General features: G+C 48.1%; 1 protein-coding gene across 1 annotated transcript in view; it reads right to left on the reverse strand.

Moving 5' to 3' along the window:
• Window positions 1–471: 471 nt before the first annotated feature.
• The window catches only part of LOC138579982 (serine protease 33-like), a 33,924-nt gene continuing 16,488 nt past the window's right edge, over window positions 472–17,907 (reverse strand). Inside the window, exon 6 of the mRNA XM_069650210.1 lies at window positions 472–780. Coding sequence (XP_069506311.1) covers window positions 472–780 — 309 coding nt within the window. The remainder of the gene's footprint in view (window positions 781–17,907) is intronic.

The raw sequence follows: 17,907 nt of genomic DNA on the forward strand, positions 1-17,907 counted from the left end.
ATTTAGGAGGTTCATTAGGAAAAGGTCTACTTTGTTTATCTGTGCCCCTGTAGGCGGCGGTGTGCGTGAGCTAGAACTGACATGGACTAGTCTTAAGTTTGTTGAATCGAGAAAAGATGAATGCTTTACATTAATTCAAATGTACGTTAAAATTCTATTCACTTTTTCAGAGGGATCGTCCCAAAAATCATTCTTTCGTGTCCGTAACATCATCCACGAGTACCCTCTTCATGTTGCTCCCTCCTCTGGGCCTCAATTCCTGTAGTCTCCAGTAGGCGGTCATGTTTATGCATGTGTCTTCCCATTCACTGTGATCTCCAGATTGAGCCCTCTTCGTGTTACAGCCGCACAAAACATTAGTCTAGACACACTGTCTTTAATGAGATAATCGCATCTCAGTGCTGCCCTTCAATTGCCACAAAGGCAGCTTGAAAAGACCTTGACGTTGAACAAGTACAATAGCTTTTCTTTTTAAACCGCACTCACGAGAACACTGATTGCAATAATGAGTGGCAGGCTGTTGGTGAGGAGATTGCTGTTCGAGCTCTCCCTGATTACTCTTGAGAATTGCTGTTGGACCGTGCTGGAAGAGGTGATATTAAGGTCCAGCGTTGTGTCCTTGATCTCCGGCACATACTGCTTGATCCAGTCGATGTAGGTGCTGACCTTGCTGTACACCCCCGGGCGGTTCGCCAGTGCACAGCCCTCCCCGAAACTTGATATTCCTGCCAGCAGCCAGGCTCCATCTTGTCTGCAAACCAGAGGCCCACCAGAATCTCCCTGAAAACACAATATTATCATATTATTGCTTCAGCCCAATGAGAAAAGAAATCCTCTGCGCTGTATTTAGTGTCAAAAAGAAACAGTTCAAATCAACCTATTTCAAATTCAAGGAGCACAGCAATGATTATGAATGAAACTAGACTACCTTACCTAGGGTCTTTGGCTAGTGATGACTAACCTCACCGCAAAGGAGACAACAGACGAGTGGGCACGACCAAAGTTCAAAAGTTGCGTTCAAGGTGGGCTTCTCTCAAGATACACAATATGTACGAGGAGCACTACTCATTAAACAAGAGTACAGAAATGGATTACAGCAAACTAGCTGTAACACTGTGTGTTTAAAGAGGGTTTGCACTATTCAATATTATTCAAAACAACGAACAGAGGTTTATTTGGGTTTTCAACAGCCTATTTTATAATCATTGGTGCCAATCAACAATAAAAAAAAGAGGCGAAAAGGCCAATTCATTTTGGATAATACACTATCCTTCATCAGGGCACATCTGTTTCCTAGTTTCTCGAGAATCCACAACTCCCTGCTGCACTGCTGTGACATCCACTCTCTCTCTACTATTAAGGTGGTTGTAGACGCCTCATTTACTTAGTCTCAGAAGCAGCACTCACCTGCTTACAGATGTGGATGCTCTAGAATGTAGGAGACAGATGTGCCCTGATGAAGGATAGTGTATTATCCGAAATGCATTGGCTTTCAGTCAATCCCTTTAAGGCTGGAGCAAGCCCAATTCCATACAAAACCTATTTTCATAATCAATGTATAACAAAGTGGCACACAAATTAAAAAAGTGTGTAAGAATAAATAAGCAAAGGTCTGTAAAATATTACAATTACATTTGTGTGAGTGGAGCAGAAGTTGCACTGGCACACATTTTATTTGAGCAGCTCCATTAACCGTTTCATCTCTAACTGCAAATGTCTGAATATTGACAACAGCTGGGTGGATTGGTTTAGCCAGTGTAGAGCTCTACGTGGTGCTGTAAGTGCTTGCCTGTGACTTAGGGCCAGCCTGCACTTTGCAAGTTTGAATCATAGCAGGTCTGCTTAAGTCCTTCATTCTTTGTGGTTGATAAATTCAGAATCGTTAGACTGGTTAACAATAACCGGCTGGTATTACTGTGTCCAGAAGCAAGAGTAATCCGACATGAATAGCCACATAAAATCCAGATATTATTTTATTGTATTGAATATCATGCAAAATAAGCTTGGTGGTGTCATCCTAACTTCGGGTAAATGTGTAATATGGCTTCTTGTGAATTTGTACACCCACCTCCACCCCAGCTTCACTGTTCACAGATCTATCACTTTGGTACACCCCTTAAAAATGAACACATTTCCCCTTTAATGTAAAGTCTGGAAGAGTTAATAGAATATCTTGCATTCTCTTCTAAAAGGTTCCCTCCATTCCTAGGCCTCACTGTCAGCATTGCAGTAACTTTGCATCAGTGCAATGCTAGTTTCGATGGTATTTGCACCTGGTCAAAAATTGCCATTGTGCATGAACTACATTACAACAATATTTATTTGCACTCAGGCACATTTTGCCCTATTGAAAATACTGTCCAAGATTGGACTTGCACCAGTGCTAAATTGATGTAACATAGAGGGGAATGGGTGAAATTTTAGGGGGGCAAAGGTGTGCCCCCAACTTTGGTCAGTCCTTTTCAGCTTTTCCGTGTAATCTCACATCAAGTACTGATACGAGGAAGAGGCATTTAAGAGTAATGCACACTTCCTATTGAAAACACCACTTTAGAACTGGGATGAAGAAGAGGGAGTCTGAGCACTACAGAGCTGAAGGTAAGGCATGTCCCAGCAATTGGTCTAATAGGAATCAGGCAAAACAGGCGAGAGAAGCACACCTGAACACCCTTGATGGGATGCAGGTGTATAAAAGAAAAGAGCAGCAGAGTGGAAGAGAGCAGCAGCAAAGCCCTGATGAACCATTGGCAACCAGATGAGAGCAGAAAGCGAGAACACTGGAAAGTTTCAGAGCAGGGTGCTCTGAGGAGGTGTGGCGAGGGAGCTGTGTCTCCAGGAAGCAGGAGAGATCGGAGGAAGGAAGCCGTATGCATTGTCGGCCCTTCCCGTTTTGGTTCTGTAAGTGTTCGTTCCCCTTGAAGGAGGAGCCTACCCAGGAGTACCTGAGGGGCAGATGTTGAGACCCTGACCTCAGTTCATGAGAGGCCGTGAGAACGGAGAAGCCGCAGCATCAAGTAAAGCAACCAGTGAGTTTCTGTGTGTAAAGAAAACCGGTGCGCAAGCGGAAAAGAAGATTAATTGTGGCAGAGTGGGCGCGTGTCACCAATAAACTTGTGAGTGCTTCTGAACTGTATGAACAATCAAATGCTATGTCAACGAGGCTGTAGGAAGATACTGTGTATCACAGTTACCGCGTATAGAAGATTTGCAAGGTTCTGAAAGCCTATCAAGTAACAGAGAAAGACTGACATGTTGGCAAGAGAATATTTTGAAACAGGATATCAGAGTGGTCAGGTACAGGCAATAGGCACCGTTTTGAAAGTCTCTGGATCTCTGAGGATAAATAAAAAGTGTTTAAAGCACTACGAGTGAAGAGAAAGTGGTTAAAAGTGATTTAGTGAATAACAGACCCTGTGACGGAGGAGCTCGGGTGAAAATGCAGATGTAAGTACACTCTTGCGGGCAACAACAACAAGGGGGTGTGGTAAGAGGGTAGGGGGAAACGGGGAACCGGTGTGGGTGCGGTGTGCAAGAGAGGGAGCCAGGGCAAAGAGCGAGCTGGTGTGTGACTGAGTTGATGAATGTGTAACAACCACATGGCAGTTTTTTATGGTTTCATTTTTATTGGCATAAGAATATTGTTGTTAGAATATGAGAGAAATAGCAGTGTGGGATCCTTTCCGAGCTAGGAGAGAAGGAAGTGCCATATTTTTAACGTGTGATAAGAATATACAAAAGTAGGGGCTCCGTATAATTAGAGCGCTCGGAATCCTGTGGCCAATATAGTTCGGAGGGGGAATGAGATAGTGGATGTTCTTTTAGCTTGTTATTATAGTTCATTGTTTTATTGTATTGAATATTATTTGTTTAATCAGTGGAGGGTGAGGGCGGGACTGTAGAAGGAGTACAAGCGTGGAGTGTGAGGAGTGGGAGACCGTGGGTGGGAGTGGGAGTGGAAACAGAGGAGGACGGGGGAGCGGTTGGTAGTGACTACCATTTGGTAATTACATTTACGACAATCTGCACAATTTATAACGTAAAGTTGTGTTGATCATTAGCATGGGGGTCATGTCTCAGTTGGAATATAAGTATAACGCTTTGCCGTTGCATAGGGGCAAGATTGAGAAGTACCACAAACAGTGGCTGGCGGAGAAACAGGGAGGGTTGCCCTGCCCATGGCCAGAGCAAGGTACAAATGACAAGGGGATACTAGATCACATATTTACGTTTCTAGGGGCCAAATATAAAGGTAAAAAGCATCAGAGGAAGAAAGAGATTTTAAAGCTGTGGGGAATGGTGGACATAGAGGATAATGATGAGAGAAGATCCCAGAGTGGCGACAACCCTGCCCCAAGCACAGTTCAATCACCAACCACTGGGCCAACAGCACAGCCGAGAGGAGGGCTCTACCCACTGGCCACCCACCCAGTCACAGGATACACCAACCCAACGTATGTGCCTACACCTGCCACAGTGCCACCCCCATACCACACAAGTGACAGATAGAATGATTTGGTGTAATCAGGGGTCACCAGTACTAGTGCAGTGCAAATAACTTCCTTCAGGTCTTTGAAACTGGTCAGCATTTCCTCATTTTGTCTGTTTTTGTGCCTCTTTAAAGCCTTGCAATTGGGACCTGGTGTATTCAGCATAATCTAGAATCCATGCCCTGCAATAATTGCACAGTCCCAGGAACTCCACAGGGCGGTCAGCAGCACGGATGCGTGAGGATATCAGTGTTCTTGCAAGGAGGGGGACTCGGACAGTGGAGCAGTGGTCCATAGCCAGATAACTCCAAATGGTACCAGGGAGGTCAGCAGCAGGGAAGGGGGGGTTCAGAGGGGGCCAAGGAGGGTTTCGGAGGAATGGGGCTGAGAGGGGGCCAGGGTCAGTACGATGTTGGGCGTGCGGGAAGTGGGGTCACTTTGCGAGAGAATGCAGGAGCAGAATGGCCATAGGATACAATACATATGGCCCCGCAGGACCAGTGCAGCAACCACAACCAGTCCAAAACCCACCCCAATGGCCACGTCCATCCCATACAAAAAACACCAGGCACACACACTACTACCTCCAAGCCCCCCACAAGCACAGCTATCTGCCCCTGCCAAAGCCCAAATACAAGCAACCCCACAACACCAGTCATACAGGGAACCCGCACCCACAGCCATCACAGGTTCAAATAGGACAGTGGCACCGTACAGGGTGCTGTGTGTGATGGGAAGAAACCATTTCACATCCCCGGGAACTAACACATATCCTGACTAGTACAGCCCATAGAAAGCTCTTGTGTGCCTAGTCCTGTCCATGACTACCCACCCAAACGAGGAACCCTTTATGGTCGGCACAGGTGCCACTAAATCATGCATCAGTGAGGGAAACTTCCCACTATCAGGAGAGCATCTTTGCATGCAGGGCTTCTCTGAGGCTGTCAGCACCGTTCCATACACAGAAGAGGTAGCAATCATAATAGGAGGGAAGGTGTGTGCACCCCTACTGTATTCGGAAACATCCCAAGTGAATTTGCTTGGGCGTGACCTCCTTAGCAAGCTGAATATGACCATTTCTTTCAGAGACTGTTGGATAGTGTATGCCATTCCGGGGATGTGCGCAATAAGAGTAATGGTGATAATTCATGCGAGAGGAGGGGAGTGATGGTTTGAGGCATCCCGGTTGACCCTGGTAAGTTTATGTTCGGGATCACAGTTTTACTTGATGCAGTGCCCAAAAGCATGTTGGCGCGTACCATCTGATTTTTTTTTAGGCATGTTGTGACCCCAGAGCTTGGGACAGGGACAATACTTAAATTGGATTTGCAAGGCCTAGTGGTATCTGCGAAAAGGATTGTTGTCATCGGAACTGATTCAGATGGGTGCGAGTGGTGCACTGTGTTTTGTATCAACCCCACTGTGCCTCAGAGAGCTATAAGATGCAGAGCTGTTTGACGATTGGGTTGATGATGGGGAGATAGTAATGTTAGCTATTTGCATTCCGTGTGAGATTATGGTGAAGTATTGTAAGGTGCAATGTTCTTTGATGGCCTGTGTTGCCCTGCCTACTTTCACTGACAAAGGGCCTCATTACGACCCAGGCGGTAAGTTACCGCCTGGGCCGTGACTTTACCACCATGGCGTAAACTACGTTTACGCCATGGTGGTTGGCGGACTTACCGCCCCATTCCGACCTAGGCGGGGCGGTAAGTCCCCAATCCCCATTTACCCTTCCCCATTCCCATTTTTGCCCCATAGGGCATAATGGGAGTGGGGAAGGCGTTAATTACGCCACCGTAAATTACGGTGGCGTAATTAACTCCATGGTCCCTTAGCGCCATGGATTTTAACACCTGCTAAAAGCAGGTGTTAAAAGCACCATGGCGCTAGGGGACCTCGTAATTGGCGGTAAGGGGTCGGCGCAGCTAACGCTGGCGTTAACCCCTTACCGCCAGGGTCGTAATGAGGCCCAAAGACCTAGAGCAGGTCCCTGAGCGACTGTGGACGACCAACGCCCTCAAGCAAGGCACAGTGCTGCCCCGAGGAAAACAGTACCCACAGTCAAAAGAAGCAGAGGAAGGGATACAAGACACCATCACTGCACTGCTAAAACAGAGAATTATTGTGCCCTCCATCTCCGCATGTAACATGGCCATATACCCAATAAAAAAGGCGAAAGGAGAGTTGAAGAATGATTCAGAATCCCAGCCCCCTAAATGACATTTTACAGGCAGAATTTCTGTAGTTCCTAACCCTGCCTTCATTTTGTGCAGCATCCCCAAACACGCAACACATTCTTTAAGTGGTGGATTTAAAGAATGCTTTCTTCTCCATACACCTGCACCAGACTGACAATATCTCACTGTGTTTATGCTTAGCAGAATTATATGATATGATATTTTATTTATAGCGTGCCTATACACAAGTGTTTCAAGGCTCGTCAAACACATGTGACTGCCACAAGGGTACTGTGAATCCCCCATCAGCTTTAACAGAATATTACATGCTGATCTGGGGAAAATCCATGTGCCTAAAACCATCATTTAGTATGGGGACGACCTACCTGTATGCAGTGAAAGTGAACAACATTGTAGAAGTGACTTGAACACCCTTCTACAGCTATTATCATACAAGGGATACAAAGAAGACAGGACTAAATTACAGTGCTGTCTTCAGGAGGCACTTTATCTGCGACAGTGTAAGGAAGGCATGGTATCAAATAGTGACGATAGACAAAAGGGATCACAGTTCAAGAGTGTTTATTGAACTTCAATGGGTTGCCTGAACGCCTATCTAATCCTAAATCTGAGGATGAGAGTAATCTATGGTGATCAAATAATAACACAGTTCTAGTGGATTCTCTGTCAAAATAAAAGGGCCTACACTCATAAACCTAGCACCAATCCTTACTTCGAAATACAAAGAGTGTGGGACAACAAAGTATACAAAAATAAAAGTGTTCAAGAAATGATATGTCAGGATAGTTGAGCAGTTGGCTTCCCTTCCCTGCGTTTTCAGCACGGGACAATGCGGCAGACCAGTGGCGTCGCTAGGGAGATGCTGGGGGGGCTAGTGCCCCCCCTCTGAAGTCCTGTGCCCCCCCTTGTGCCCCCCTACCTAAGGCAAGCAGTGGCTGTGTTCTCTTTTCGTGGTATTATTTGTGACACTCACTGAGGCAAATGTCTGCATATCACACAGCAATACTCCTTTTGTCTCAAAGCTAGTAGTGATCGAGCAGCTTGAAGCCCCTCCCATCAGAATGTAGTCCACGAAAGTGCTAATGATGGGCCATTAGCCACTGAATTGTTTTGTGCCTGCATTCTGATGGGAGAGGAAGTGCAGTGGGGTGTGGGTAGTTGGTGTGTGTGGTGTGTGACCCACCCACGAGTGTTGCCCCTTTAAGGAAATGTATCCCTCCCCTTGTGTATTGCCCTTTTACAATGCTATTCTCCAAGCTTGGGCCCGCAAAAGATGCAGGGCCTGGTAGTAACAATAGTGAAGTGCTCGGGTCGGGAGAAATTGAAGTGTCGGCCCCTCTGTGAGCCTAATGGGCAGCAGCCGACAGGAAGAGAACTCCCCTGGAGAGTGAGGGGCATGTTGCGCCAACAAGGATAAGGGGCGAACAGTAAGGGTGATGGAGCTCGGTCGGCGCTCCTCGCTGGCCGCGGCCCTATGAGGAGGGTGCTTGTGCTGCCGCGGTGGGAGTTCTGCCCACAGCCCCTCTGATGACGAGATGCTCCGATATGGAGTGGAAATTGGAAGGCCCACCCGAGGCAGCAGTGCTGCTGCTGCCGCCTGCGCCCCAATGTGCGACACCCGCTGTGAGAAATATGGGAGGGAAGGGAGTGCTGCCTGCCCCCCCCAGCAAGTTAACAGCTGCAGGGATGGGAAAAGTCTGAAGCCCTGTGGGAGGTCCTCCCTGACCGCAGCCCTCTGACAAGGGTGCTTGTCTGGCCAGGGGAGGGTCGGCCCGCAGCCCCTCCACAATCTGATGCCGGGAAGTGAAGAACGGAGGCTGTCCACGTCCGGCAAAGGTGCAGCCAGCACTCTGCTGTACCGGCAGCCCCAGCTGCTGCAGGACAGGGCCGCCGGTTGTGAAACTGGTGAAGTGCTCTTGTTAGGAGCAAGTAAAGTGAAAGGAAGCTATGGGATCGGAGCTATCAACAAAAAAAAAGTTGATGTGCAGGCTGCACACATGAACAGCCGGCCACGCTAATGAGAAGTGCATGCTGTCCCCACGAGATAGGAGTGCGCTCTGAAAGAGAGGCCACAATGTGCCAGGAGATCCCGTGGCCCAACGGCGTGAGAATGGAAGCCCACTGAAGATGGGAGTCCTAATGCCTGTCCTACGCCCCACGCGAAGCGGTGCCTATGCCACACTAGAGGGAGTGCCTGTCCCCGTGTCTCCACACAGTGTCCACAGCACAATTCATCTGCCTGATTTTCTGCATCGTATGGTGTGCACCCTGAAGTCGTAGGCCCTTATGGAGCATCTGTTTCAAACATGAACACATTGCTGCCGGACAGGACTCCTGGAAGCCCGCAAGGGCAATTAGTGAGGCCGACTGACTGCAGAGCACTTTCATACAGAACACGGGAACACAATCTACAAGTGAAGGCCGTGTTCACGTGGACAGATGACGGTGGTGCTGCGCTGGTCCAGCCCCGAGCTGTGAGGAAGGTAGCCCGCTGCACACCATCTGAGCCCAGGGCGTCTAGTGGTGTGGATGCCGGCAGCTGTTTCAGCTGGGCTGAGGAAGAAGAGGCCCCTCGTGTTCCTCTCAAACCTCTACGCCCCATGGTCCTGGGCCAAGGTGGTGCTGAGGCAACGTGCTCTGCGTTTAGAGTTTCAAGGAGGAAAGAGTCGCTGAGCATTGACGAAATTGAATCAAAGGTGCATGGACACACCACTGACGATCGGGCCACCCGACAGCACAACAAAAGCGTTCCTATGTCAGGGACTGGGATAGCTGGGGCCCACTGCACGGATGGGGATGCGAGGGACAGTGCAGTGAAGATCTGGCCCGCCTCGAAATGGACCTCCTCTCTGCACTCTCCGGTAATTGTGCCTCCGACACAGTTTGCGTCCGATACACTGTAAGTACCTGTGGGCATCCAGGCATGCAAGCAAAGGAATACAGAAAGACAGAGGCCCAGCGCTGTCACTCATGGGAGGGCTGCTTCCCAATGCCCTACACTGAGGCCTCCCTTAGTGAAGTCCAGAGATTGGTCAGCACCATTCCAAACGGCATTCCTCATGAAGCAAGTGCGTGACTCCCTTGAGTCCCTATACCCTTAAGGTATAGTCCGTAGCAGTGTCAGCTACGGGAGGAGACAATTCTCAGAGGCCACGAGAGAGAGTTGGACCAGGGCCGATAGGCGGTGCTGCGTAGCTCTCCATGTGCAGCATGAAGAGCACCAAAGCCTCAACAGGAAGGAGTGTGTGCCCTGCTACGGGAGCCTCAAAGAAGGAAGGTATGAACAGCGCTGAGGACGGCCTGATGTCTTCTACGCGTCGTGAGAGGTTACCTAGCGATACAATGCGGACCAGACAAAGGGAGATGACTAGTGTTCAGTTAACCTAATCTGTGCATCCTTTTTTGATATGATATGATATTTTATTTGTATCGCGCTCGTACACAAGTGTTTCATCCTTCCCCATGCGAGCGAGCATGCATCTGGCGATAGTGATATTTGCCATCCTGTATCCACAATTGTGGGCCTTAATCTGCCCCAGCAAACCAAGCAGCAACTCCGAAGTGGAAACCAACACGGGAACAAGGTGCATACCATGCCAATGCATGTGAAGGAGTGTTGCTGTCTCGGTAGTGCGAAGTGGGGTGAGCCATGCTGGAGCAGTTTGCAGATCCTGGGTGCCGTGCAATGATGTGGGGAGCTCCTGTGATTTTAGCTCCGGGACAATGAGTTATGGGTTTTTGAGGTGTGTATGCACAATCCATTGGAAGTGATGTTTGCCACCCCACCTCCGCAAGCATGAGCATGCACAGCAGGTGTCCCAGGAAGAGGGGGAAACTGGAACAGTAAGTGGCCCGGACGCCTGGCAATGGGTGTCTCCCAACCAAGCCCTCCATCCATGCCCAGACGGATGTCGCCCTGGGTCAGCCCCAAGCGCGGATGTCACCAGCTCAACTGTCCGGACGGGAAGAAGGACTGGTCATTGCTGCTGCTCCATCAACTGCAGTGGCTCCTGCCTGGGGGAGGAAACGGAATTGCCCAGGCACCCCGTCACCTGTGTCTGGCCAACCAACGTCTGACAGCCCCAGCACCCGCCGTCAGAAAGAAGTGCAATGAACAAGTGAGGGTTGCAGCTCTGCAAGAGTGCTTGTGCGCCCTCATGCCACTGCAGTAGTGGCTCTCCTGCCTGCGAGAGTATGACAAAAGAGAAGGGGAGGGGATTAATATGCTGTCACCCCAAGCACTGTCAACATCATGTGGCATCGCTGAGATGCCCTGCTGTAAGCATCTCGCTGCATGCCATGACATCAAGGGACTAAGCCGATGTGGCCTCTGGTATCCCCAGGTGTGGCTTTGCTGGTTTGTGAACTGTAACACCGACGGACCTTGACCCGTGGAGATAAACATCATGAACGGTCGTTGGTGGAAAGTGAACTGGTCTCCAGCAGTCCTGCAATTGCTCAACGGGGACTCTGCTAACTCATGTTTTGATGCTGTCAGCCTGCATATTAGTTATATGGCTAAATTGGTCTTGGCAAAGAACTGCCAGGTGAAGTGGTGATCCCGCTGTTTGGGGATGTGGCCTATATGATGCCAGTAGCAAACAATGGTGTCATTCAGTGGTGGTAGTCTCCACACCCCAGGTTAATGAAGGGTTTGAAATATGTCGTCAAACCGCCAACTTTTCACCAGCGGTTCACCAGTCGCGACTGTCATCTGCGAGTTATGTCTATAGGGTGTTAGGAGGTATAATATGTCCACGGACATGTGAGCTTTTTGTGTGTAGCCGTGGCGTATTCTAGTTGTCGTTGATCCTATGGTTCGGAAGTAGCACAAGTAATGTTGTTTTTGATGGGGGCAGGGGATTGTTTAGCTTTGGGAATAGTTGGTTATGAAAAAGGAGGAGTGTGGTGTGTGACACTCCCACGAGTGTTGCCCCTTTAAGGGAATGTCTCCCTCCCCTGTATATTGCCCTTTTAACACGGGCCATGACTGTGTCATGGCCCAAGCTAATAAAAGGAGCTTCTGCAGACGCCCAACAGAACGGCTGCAGACTCCAGAAGACGATTGACTGTGTCCGTGTCTCATTTCATGTAGGCTGCAGGCCTACACATGGAGGCACAGGCCTGCAGGCCTTGATGCCGTGGGACTCTCGTGCCAGGACGGTGGCGGAGGTCTGCATGGTCAGGGGCCTGGCAGGCTGTGCACCCAACCCCCCCATTGGTGCCGTTATCCTGAAGAACCATGGGGCCTGCCGGATTTCCAGGGCAGGCCCCAACCCCCACAGGCATTGGGCCTGTAGAGTGCCCATGATCGTAGCACTCAGGGGGCCCGCTGGGTGTCCATAGTGGGCCCCCATAACAGTGTGCACAAAAGCCTCTCTGCAGGAGTGCTTGTGACATCACACATTACCTTTCAAAGGCGGACCCACTACTTTTGTCTGTACCCCCCCCTACTTTTGTCTTTGGCCCCCTCTGTGCCCCTCCTAAATTTGATTCACCACTGCGGCAGACTCGAGCTTCGCACACATTCTGGTTCTCTGCCATGAGGATAGAATTCAAAGCATAGGTATCAGGGCCTTCTGTGCAAAAAATCTCTTTCCCAATAAAAGTATCTTATTGTAGAGGGCCTGACGTAACAAACAAGCACCACAGCTCCTTTCTACTCAGGATTTACCCAAGTTCTCAGGTCTATTATTCAACATGGGACCCTCCTTTGGGCTCAGACCCCCTTTACCACAATATTCACACTTGGTCTCCCTCGATCAGGCTCGGGCCATGGATCTCCCTCGTTCGGGTTTAGACCTCTTTAACACAATGTTCACAATTGGTTTCCCTCATTCGGGGTTGGACTCCTTTAACACAATGTTCCCAAATGGTCCTGCGATTGTTTAAGCAAAAGGCATCGCACATTTTAAAGTCTCTGATTTTTGATACACAGAAGAAAGCTTAGAAAGTGAGATCACATGGTCCTAGGCCAAACGACGGAGACCACTTTGATTCACTTAATTTCGCATCTTTTACTTTTGCTTCTGCCATTTCTTGGCTGGATACCTCATAGAGACGTTCGATTGAGCATATTCACGGTACCAACCACTCTGTCACTGGTATTGTATCTTTCTTTGTTAAAGTTCAAACATCCATTAGCAATTAAGCTTTCCTCACGGCTTTCATCACATGAGTTACCAATCTTCGTTCTTGTGCTCTTTATACAATGTTGCCGCTTGCAACCTTGACTTCAACACAGACCGGCCTTGCATCAGTCTCTGAAATCACTGGCTGTGTTGATCTCTCTGGCGCTACTTTGATGCTGGAGCCAAGGACTTTACCACAGCAGCTGCGCTCCTTCCTGACTCTGTCAGCCCCAGGTATCTCCAACACACAATTTAGGATTCTTCAGTCTGCTTTCCTGGCCTTATGCTTTTTTAATCTGAAGAACTCTGGAAAGGAATGGTTTCTCGCAAGAAAGCTCAAGGGTATCTCCCTCCTTTTGCACCCATCTTGGTTTTCCATCTTTCTTCCCTCGTTCAGCTGCCGTCTGGAAAATACTGTTCCTTTGTGTGCTTTGCCCTGCTCGGAGTGTGCTCTCATGTTCCGCCTTTTTTATCCGTGTGGGGAAGCTTAATGGAAGTCAGGTGTGAGTGGTTACCAGTAATTGCCTGACCTTGCCTGACCATAGTAGTCGGACATGCCAGGTACAATGCTCGGGTGTGAGTCTGTTTTCTCCTATAGCAGGTTGTCCATGCAAAAGTGTTTGTGAGGGGAAAGAGGGGTAAGGTTCCTAAGTATTGTAGTGGGCAGAATCTGGTAAAGGTGTTACAGGGAGGGGGATAATGCGTTTCTCCATCAGGTGTCCCACTCCCACTCCCTGAAGACCCCTCACCCAGGTGATCCTCCCACATTGGTACACCCCCTGGAACTGGATCCAAAAGCAATTGCCTGGCCATCTGGATGCCAGATCACTGGGGACTAGCGGGTGAGACACCTTCTGGTTTCTCACAGACAGCTTATATTGGTTCATGGAAAATAGATTATACCAGAGCACGGAATGCAGAAGTTCCTGGGACTGTGCAATTATTGCAGGGCATGGATTCTAGATTATGCTGAATACACGAAGTCCCAATTGCAAGGCCTTAAAGAGGCTCAAAAACAAACAAAATGATTGTGTGGCAAAGGAAATGCTTACCAGTTTCAAAGACCTCAAGGGAGTTATTTGCACTGCACTAGTACTGGCGAGCCCTGATTACACCAAAGAATGCTATCTGTTATCCCATTCAAATGACCAAATGATGACTTTGGTGCTCACACAGAAAAGCATGATGGGCCACAAACCATTGTCCTATTACAGTGGTGTGCTAGATTCAGTGATGCAGGGCCAGTTCCCTTGCAAACTGGCACTTATGGCTGCAGCCTTTGCAATTGAGAAAAACTCCACAATTGTCATTGGATGTTCAGTAACACTGTACATGGAGCATGCAGTGCTTGCCATCCTCGAATGACCACACAACGGGCATCTGCATATGAGGTCATCTCGTCCAGCCCACACATACACATAGGACGATGCAAAACTGCAAACCCGGCCACGGAAATGTGCACTGATGAAGTCCTTACAATGCATGACTGTGTAACTGATTAAAGCACTCATTGAGGCACTTCTAGCGTCCCAGGGGTGTCATGTGACTATTCGGACTCTGCTTAAGTCACCACCACGGTGCACTCTGGCATAGCACAGTGGAAGCCGAGGGGATTCAGGAGGGCTGACGGGTATCCATTACAGCTTGCAGCATTACTAGATAAGCTAATAGATACGTTTTCATAGTCTTCCATGGTGGCAGTGGTCAAATGCACCGCCCATACCAATGACACATATGAGGTCTCACTCGGTAACGCTGACACTGACACGGTGGCCAAACAGGCAGCATATCTCCCTGTGCCCAATGTCTCGGATACCCAGTCCTAGCACAGGTCTGAGCCCAACTAATACCGGAATCCTATAATTCGCTACCATTTGCTCAAATTATCGAACTACAAGGGCGGCCCCACAGATGGAAAAGGATTTGTGGGTGAAGAGAGGATGCAAGCAGTCCCTGACAGATCTGTTGTGGCAGCAGGAAATAACAGGCAAAGTGATTTTGCCACAGGAGTGGCTTCTGGTCAAATCAACCAGCTGCATCATCCGTCACAAGTGTCCAAGCATCATATCGCTGCGATTTACATGAGGACTGGTTTGTCCCCAATCTGCAGGAATTACTTTCTAATGGTAATTAAATGTATTATGTGCCAGTCTTACAGTACTGGACACACTTTGCCAGCCCGAATGGCCCGTTCCACGAATTGCATATTTATTACGTGTCCAGGGGGGAAAGGTGTAATGGCTACCGTTACTTAATAGTGGTAGTGTGTCCCTTCTCCTGATGGGTGGAGGCATGTCCTTGTGCACATCCTGATGCTAAGTGCGCCGCAACATTTTTAGTGAGGGAGGTTTTTCCTCGATGGGGAGTGTGCGATGTGTTAAGAACCGACAATGGCACTTTTTAATGAGCTCTTTAAGGAGATAACAGCATTACTGGGCATCAAGAATCGAATGTTCACAATTTACCAGTCCAACGGGGTTGTGGGGAGGGTCAATGGTCTGTTGAAGGGGAAACTTTCCAGGCTATGCACCATGTCACAGAATAATTGGGTGTATTGTTTGCTCCTGGCACTGGTAAACTTATGCACACAGCCCTGCAAGGATCATCATGTATCACTGCATGAGGTGGTAACTGGGCAGCGAATGCACATGCCCCTATCTCCTGTAAGAAAAGCACCTGATGCTCACAAGGCTGAATCCGTTCTGGGGACGAATTAAGGGATTACCTTTCTGCCCTAACAAAAGAAATACAATTTATTTCTCAACAGATTGCACCACCATGATCTGAAGACACAACCAGCACTGCAACTACCTCAGTGATGTTACCACCACTTCAGCTGCACCCTGGCGTCTTAGTTTACATTCAAATTTTCCTCCGTCTATGGAGCAAGCAAAGGTACAACAGTCCTTTCACTGTTGTCTATGCTACTCCCCTGGCGGTGAAGGTAAGGGAGCTGCGGTATTGGATTCATCTTTCGGATGTCCGCAAAGCACCTAATGCCACACCGCCTGCATATATTAAGTACATTCTGCCAAACACTCCCCATTATATGCTAATGATACTGTTATGTCTACACATATGATACCATAAAGCAAATAAGCAGGTTTACGGAATTGGTTGTGACATTATTTTTTACCATGATGATTTTTTCACACGTTACTGTTACCAAATGTTTCAGAAGACCATTAAGAAAAGCTAAATTTGATGAGTACCGAGGCCTAGATGTAATAGAAGATGTGCACCATCCAGAGTTAAATAATAGTTGTTATGCAAACATGCGCTCGGTGGGCAAAAAGAGGGCCAATGGGGGGGGGTGCTACATTTGTTCCTTGATACCACACGCGTTGAGAGTACTCAAGGTATTAATGCTGCAAGAGATTCCACTCTTGGAGGCTCAATGTTTGGTCCATCAAACATTATGCAGGCTGCAAAGCACTTTCCAAGCACAGAGTGTACAACATGTGATGATGGACCTGGACGAGTTGCAGTGTGCTCGAAACCCCAGAGGTACACCTGTGTCTACAGAGACCTTATCTAGAGCTGGAAAATGTGAAATTTGCAGAAAACAAATTGCAAAAAATTACAATAGGCTGCATGGCAGGAGAACTCACAGGATTCTGAGACAAAGCGATACAAAAGGTGAATGCCACATGTAGAGAGCACTGGAATGAGCATGTGGCAAAACTCACGTAGGTCGAGGTGATGGAAAATCCAGTAACCGTGCAAAAGCAGGAAGAGTATGAACTGTGTGAATCAAAAGGTTTGAATTACAATAGGTTAGAATCAAAAGGACCGAAAACAAAAGGTTCGAAAATGTTATTTATTTTTTTTTAAAAAAAAATTTTGGGTGGTCCCCCTTAACCCCTGTTTTTGTGGTAAAAACCACTTTTTTTACCTACACGGAAACACAAAAAAATATATATAATAAAAAAAAAAAAATCAAACCTTTGGTTTTCGATCCTATTGACTCTCACCTTTTGCATTCAAACCTTTTGTAATCGATCCTTTAACTGGACACTGTTTTTACAACAAAGGGAGTGTCTTTGTGGGGACCAACAGCAGGTGCAATAAAAAATACATCCCAGACCTCAAGAAAGGGACAGCAGCCATGATGGATAACTATTGGGTGTGCGACCAGCAGGCATTCCTGCACCTCCCGCCATTATGGAGGGGCACCTGCTTGCTGGCATCATTGCACTCAGCATTCTTGGTGGTCCCTGAAGAGCACTTGACAGTGGTCCCAGGTGGCTTGTCGACACTAACTCCAACACTAGTGTCAGATGTCCCTACCACAATGTTGCCGCAGCAGCGGATATTCTGTATCCTGCCAGAAAAGGAGAAGAACGAAAAATTACAGAGAAGGAGAAGGTCCAACTATTTGTCCCGAGATTCCTCACAATTGCTCAAAGGAATACCAGATAAATATAGACTATAGAGCAAGGAAGAAACCTTTTTGCATCATTATTGCTACCAGAAGTGCAAACAGCCGCAAATGCCAAATGGCTTCAGGTAATGCGCTGGGAAGTGATACATTAAGGCCTCAATGCTATCAAGATAGATATGCGAGTGATCCGGCTGATGACGTTGCAGAACCGCTAAGTGCTGCACCTCCTCACAGCCATGGCTGGAGGGGTTTGAAAGAAGATTGCCGATTCTTACTGCACCTACCTGCCTCGTAATGATGCAGACAACGGGTCTCTCACCAACATAATAGAGCCCCTGCACACCCTCAGCACCCACATGCAAACAGAAGCTGGCATTCAAAAGAGTGTCTCGTTCAGCAATCTTTTTTCCTGGGCACCATTGTGGATGGGGGTGATTGTGAAACTGCTGGTAAAAGTATTAGCGTTCGTGTTGGTGAACTTCTGCATCTGCCAGATGGGACTTCGGTGCTTTGGTAAAGCAATGCATGGCAGCATAATGATGATGGTTGTAATTGAGAAACATGGGGCACCTTGTGGTACAAAAGACAGTGCCGTACAAATAGATGACCCTGACAAACTCTGCATGGTTAGAGTAGAACAACGCCTTCACCCCGAGGCACTATTACCACTCTCCCACCTGATCCTGAAAATTATGTAGAGCACT

The sequence above is a fragment of the Ambystoma mexicanum genome, chromosome 3p (assembly GCF_040938575.1).
Source record: "Ambystoma mexicanum isolate Mex_15411 chromosome 3p, UKY_AmexF1_1, whole genome shotgun sequence".
Taxonomy (NCBI): domain Eukaryota; kingdom Metazoa; phylum Chordata; class Amphibia; order Caudata; family Ambystomatidae; genus Ambystoma; species Ambystoma mexicanum.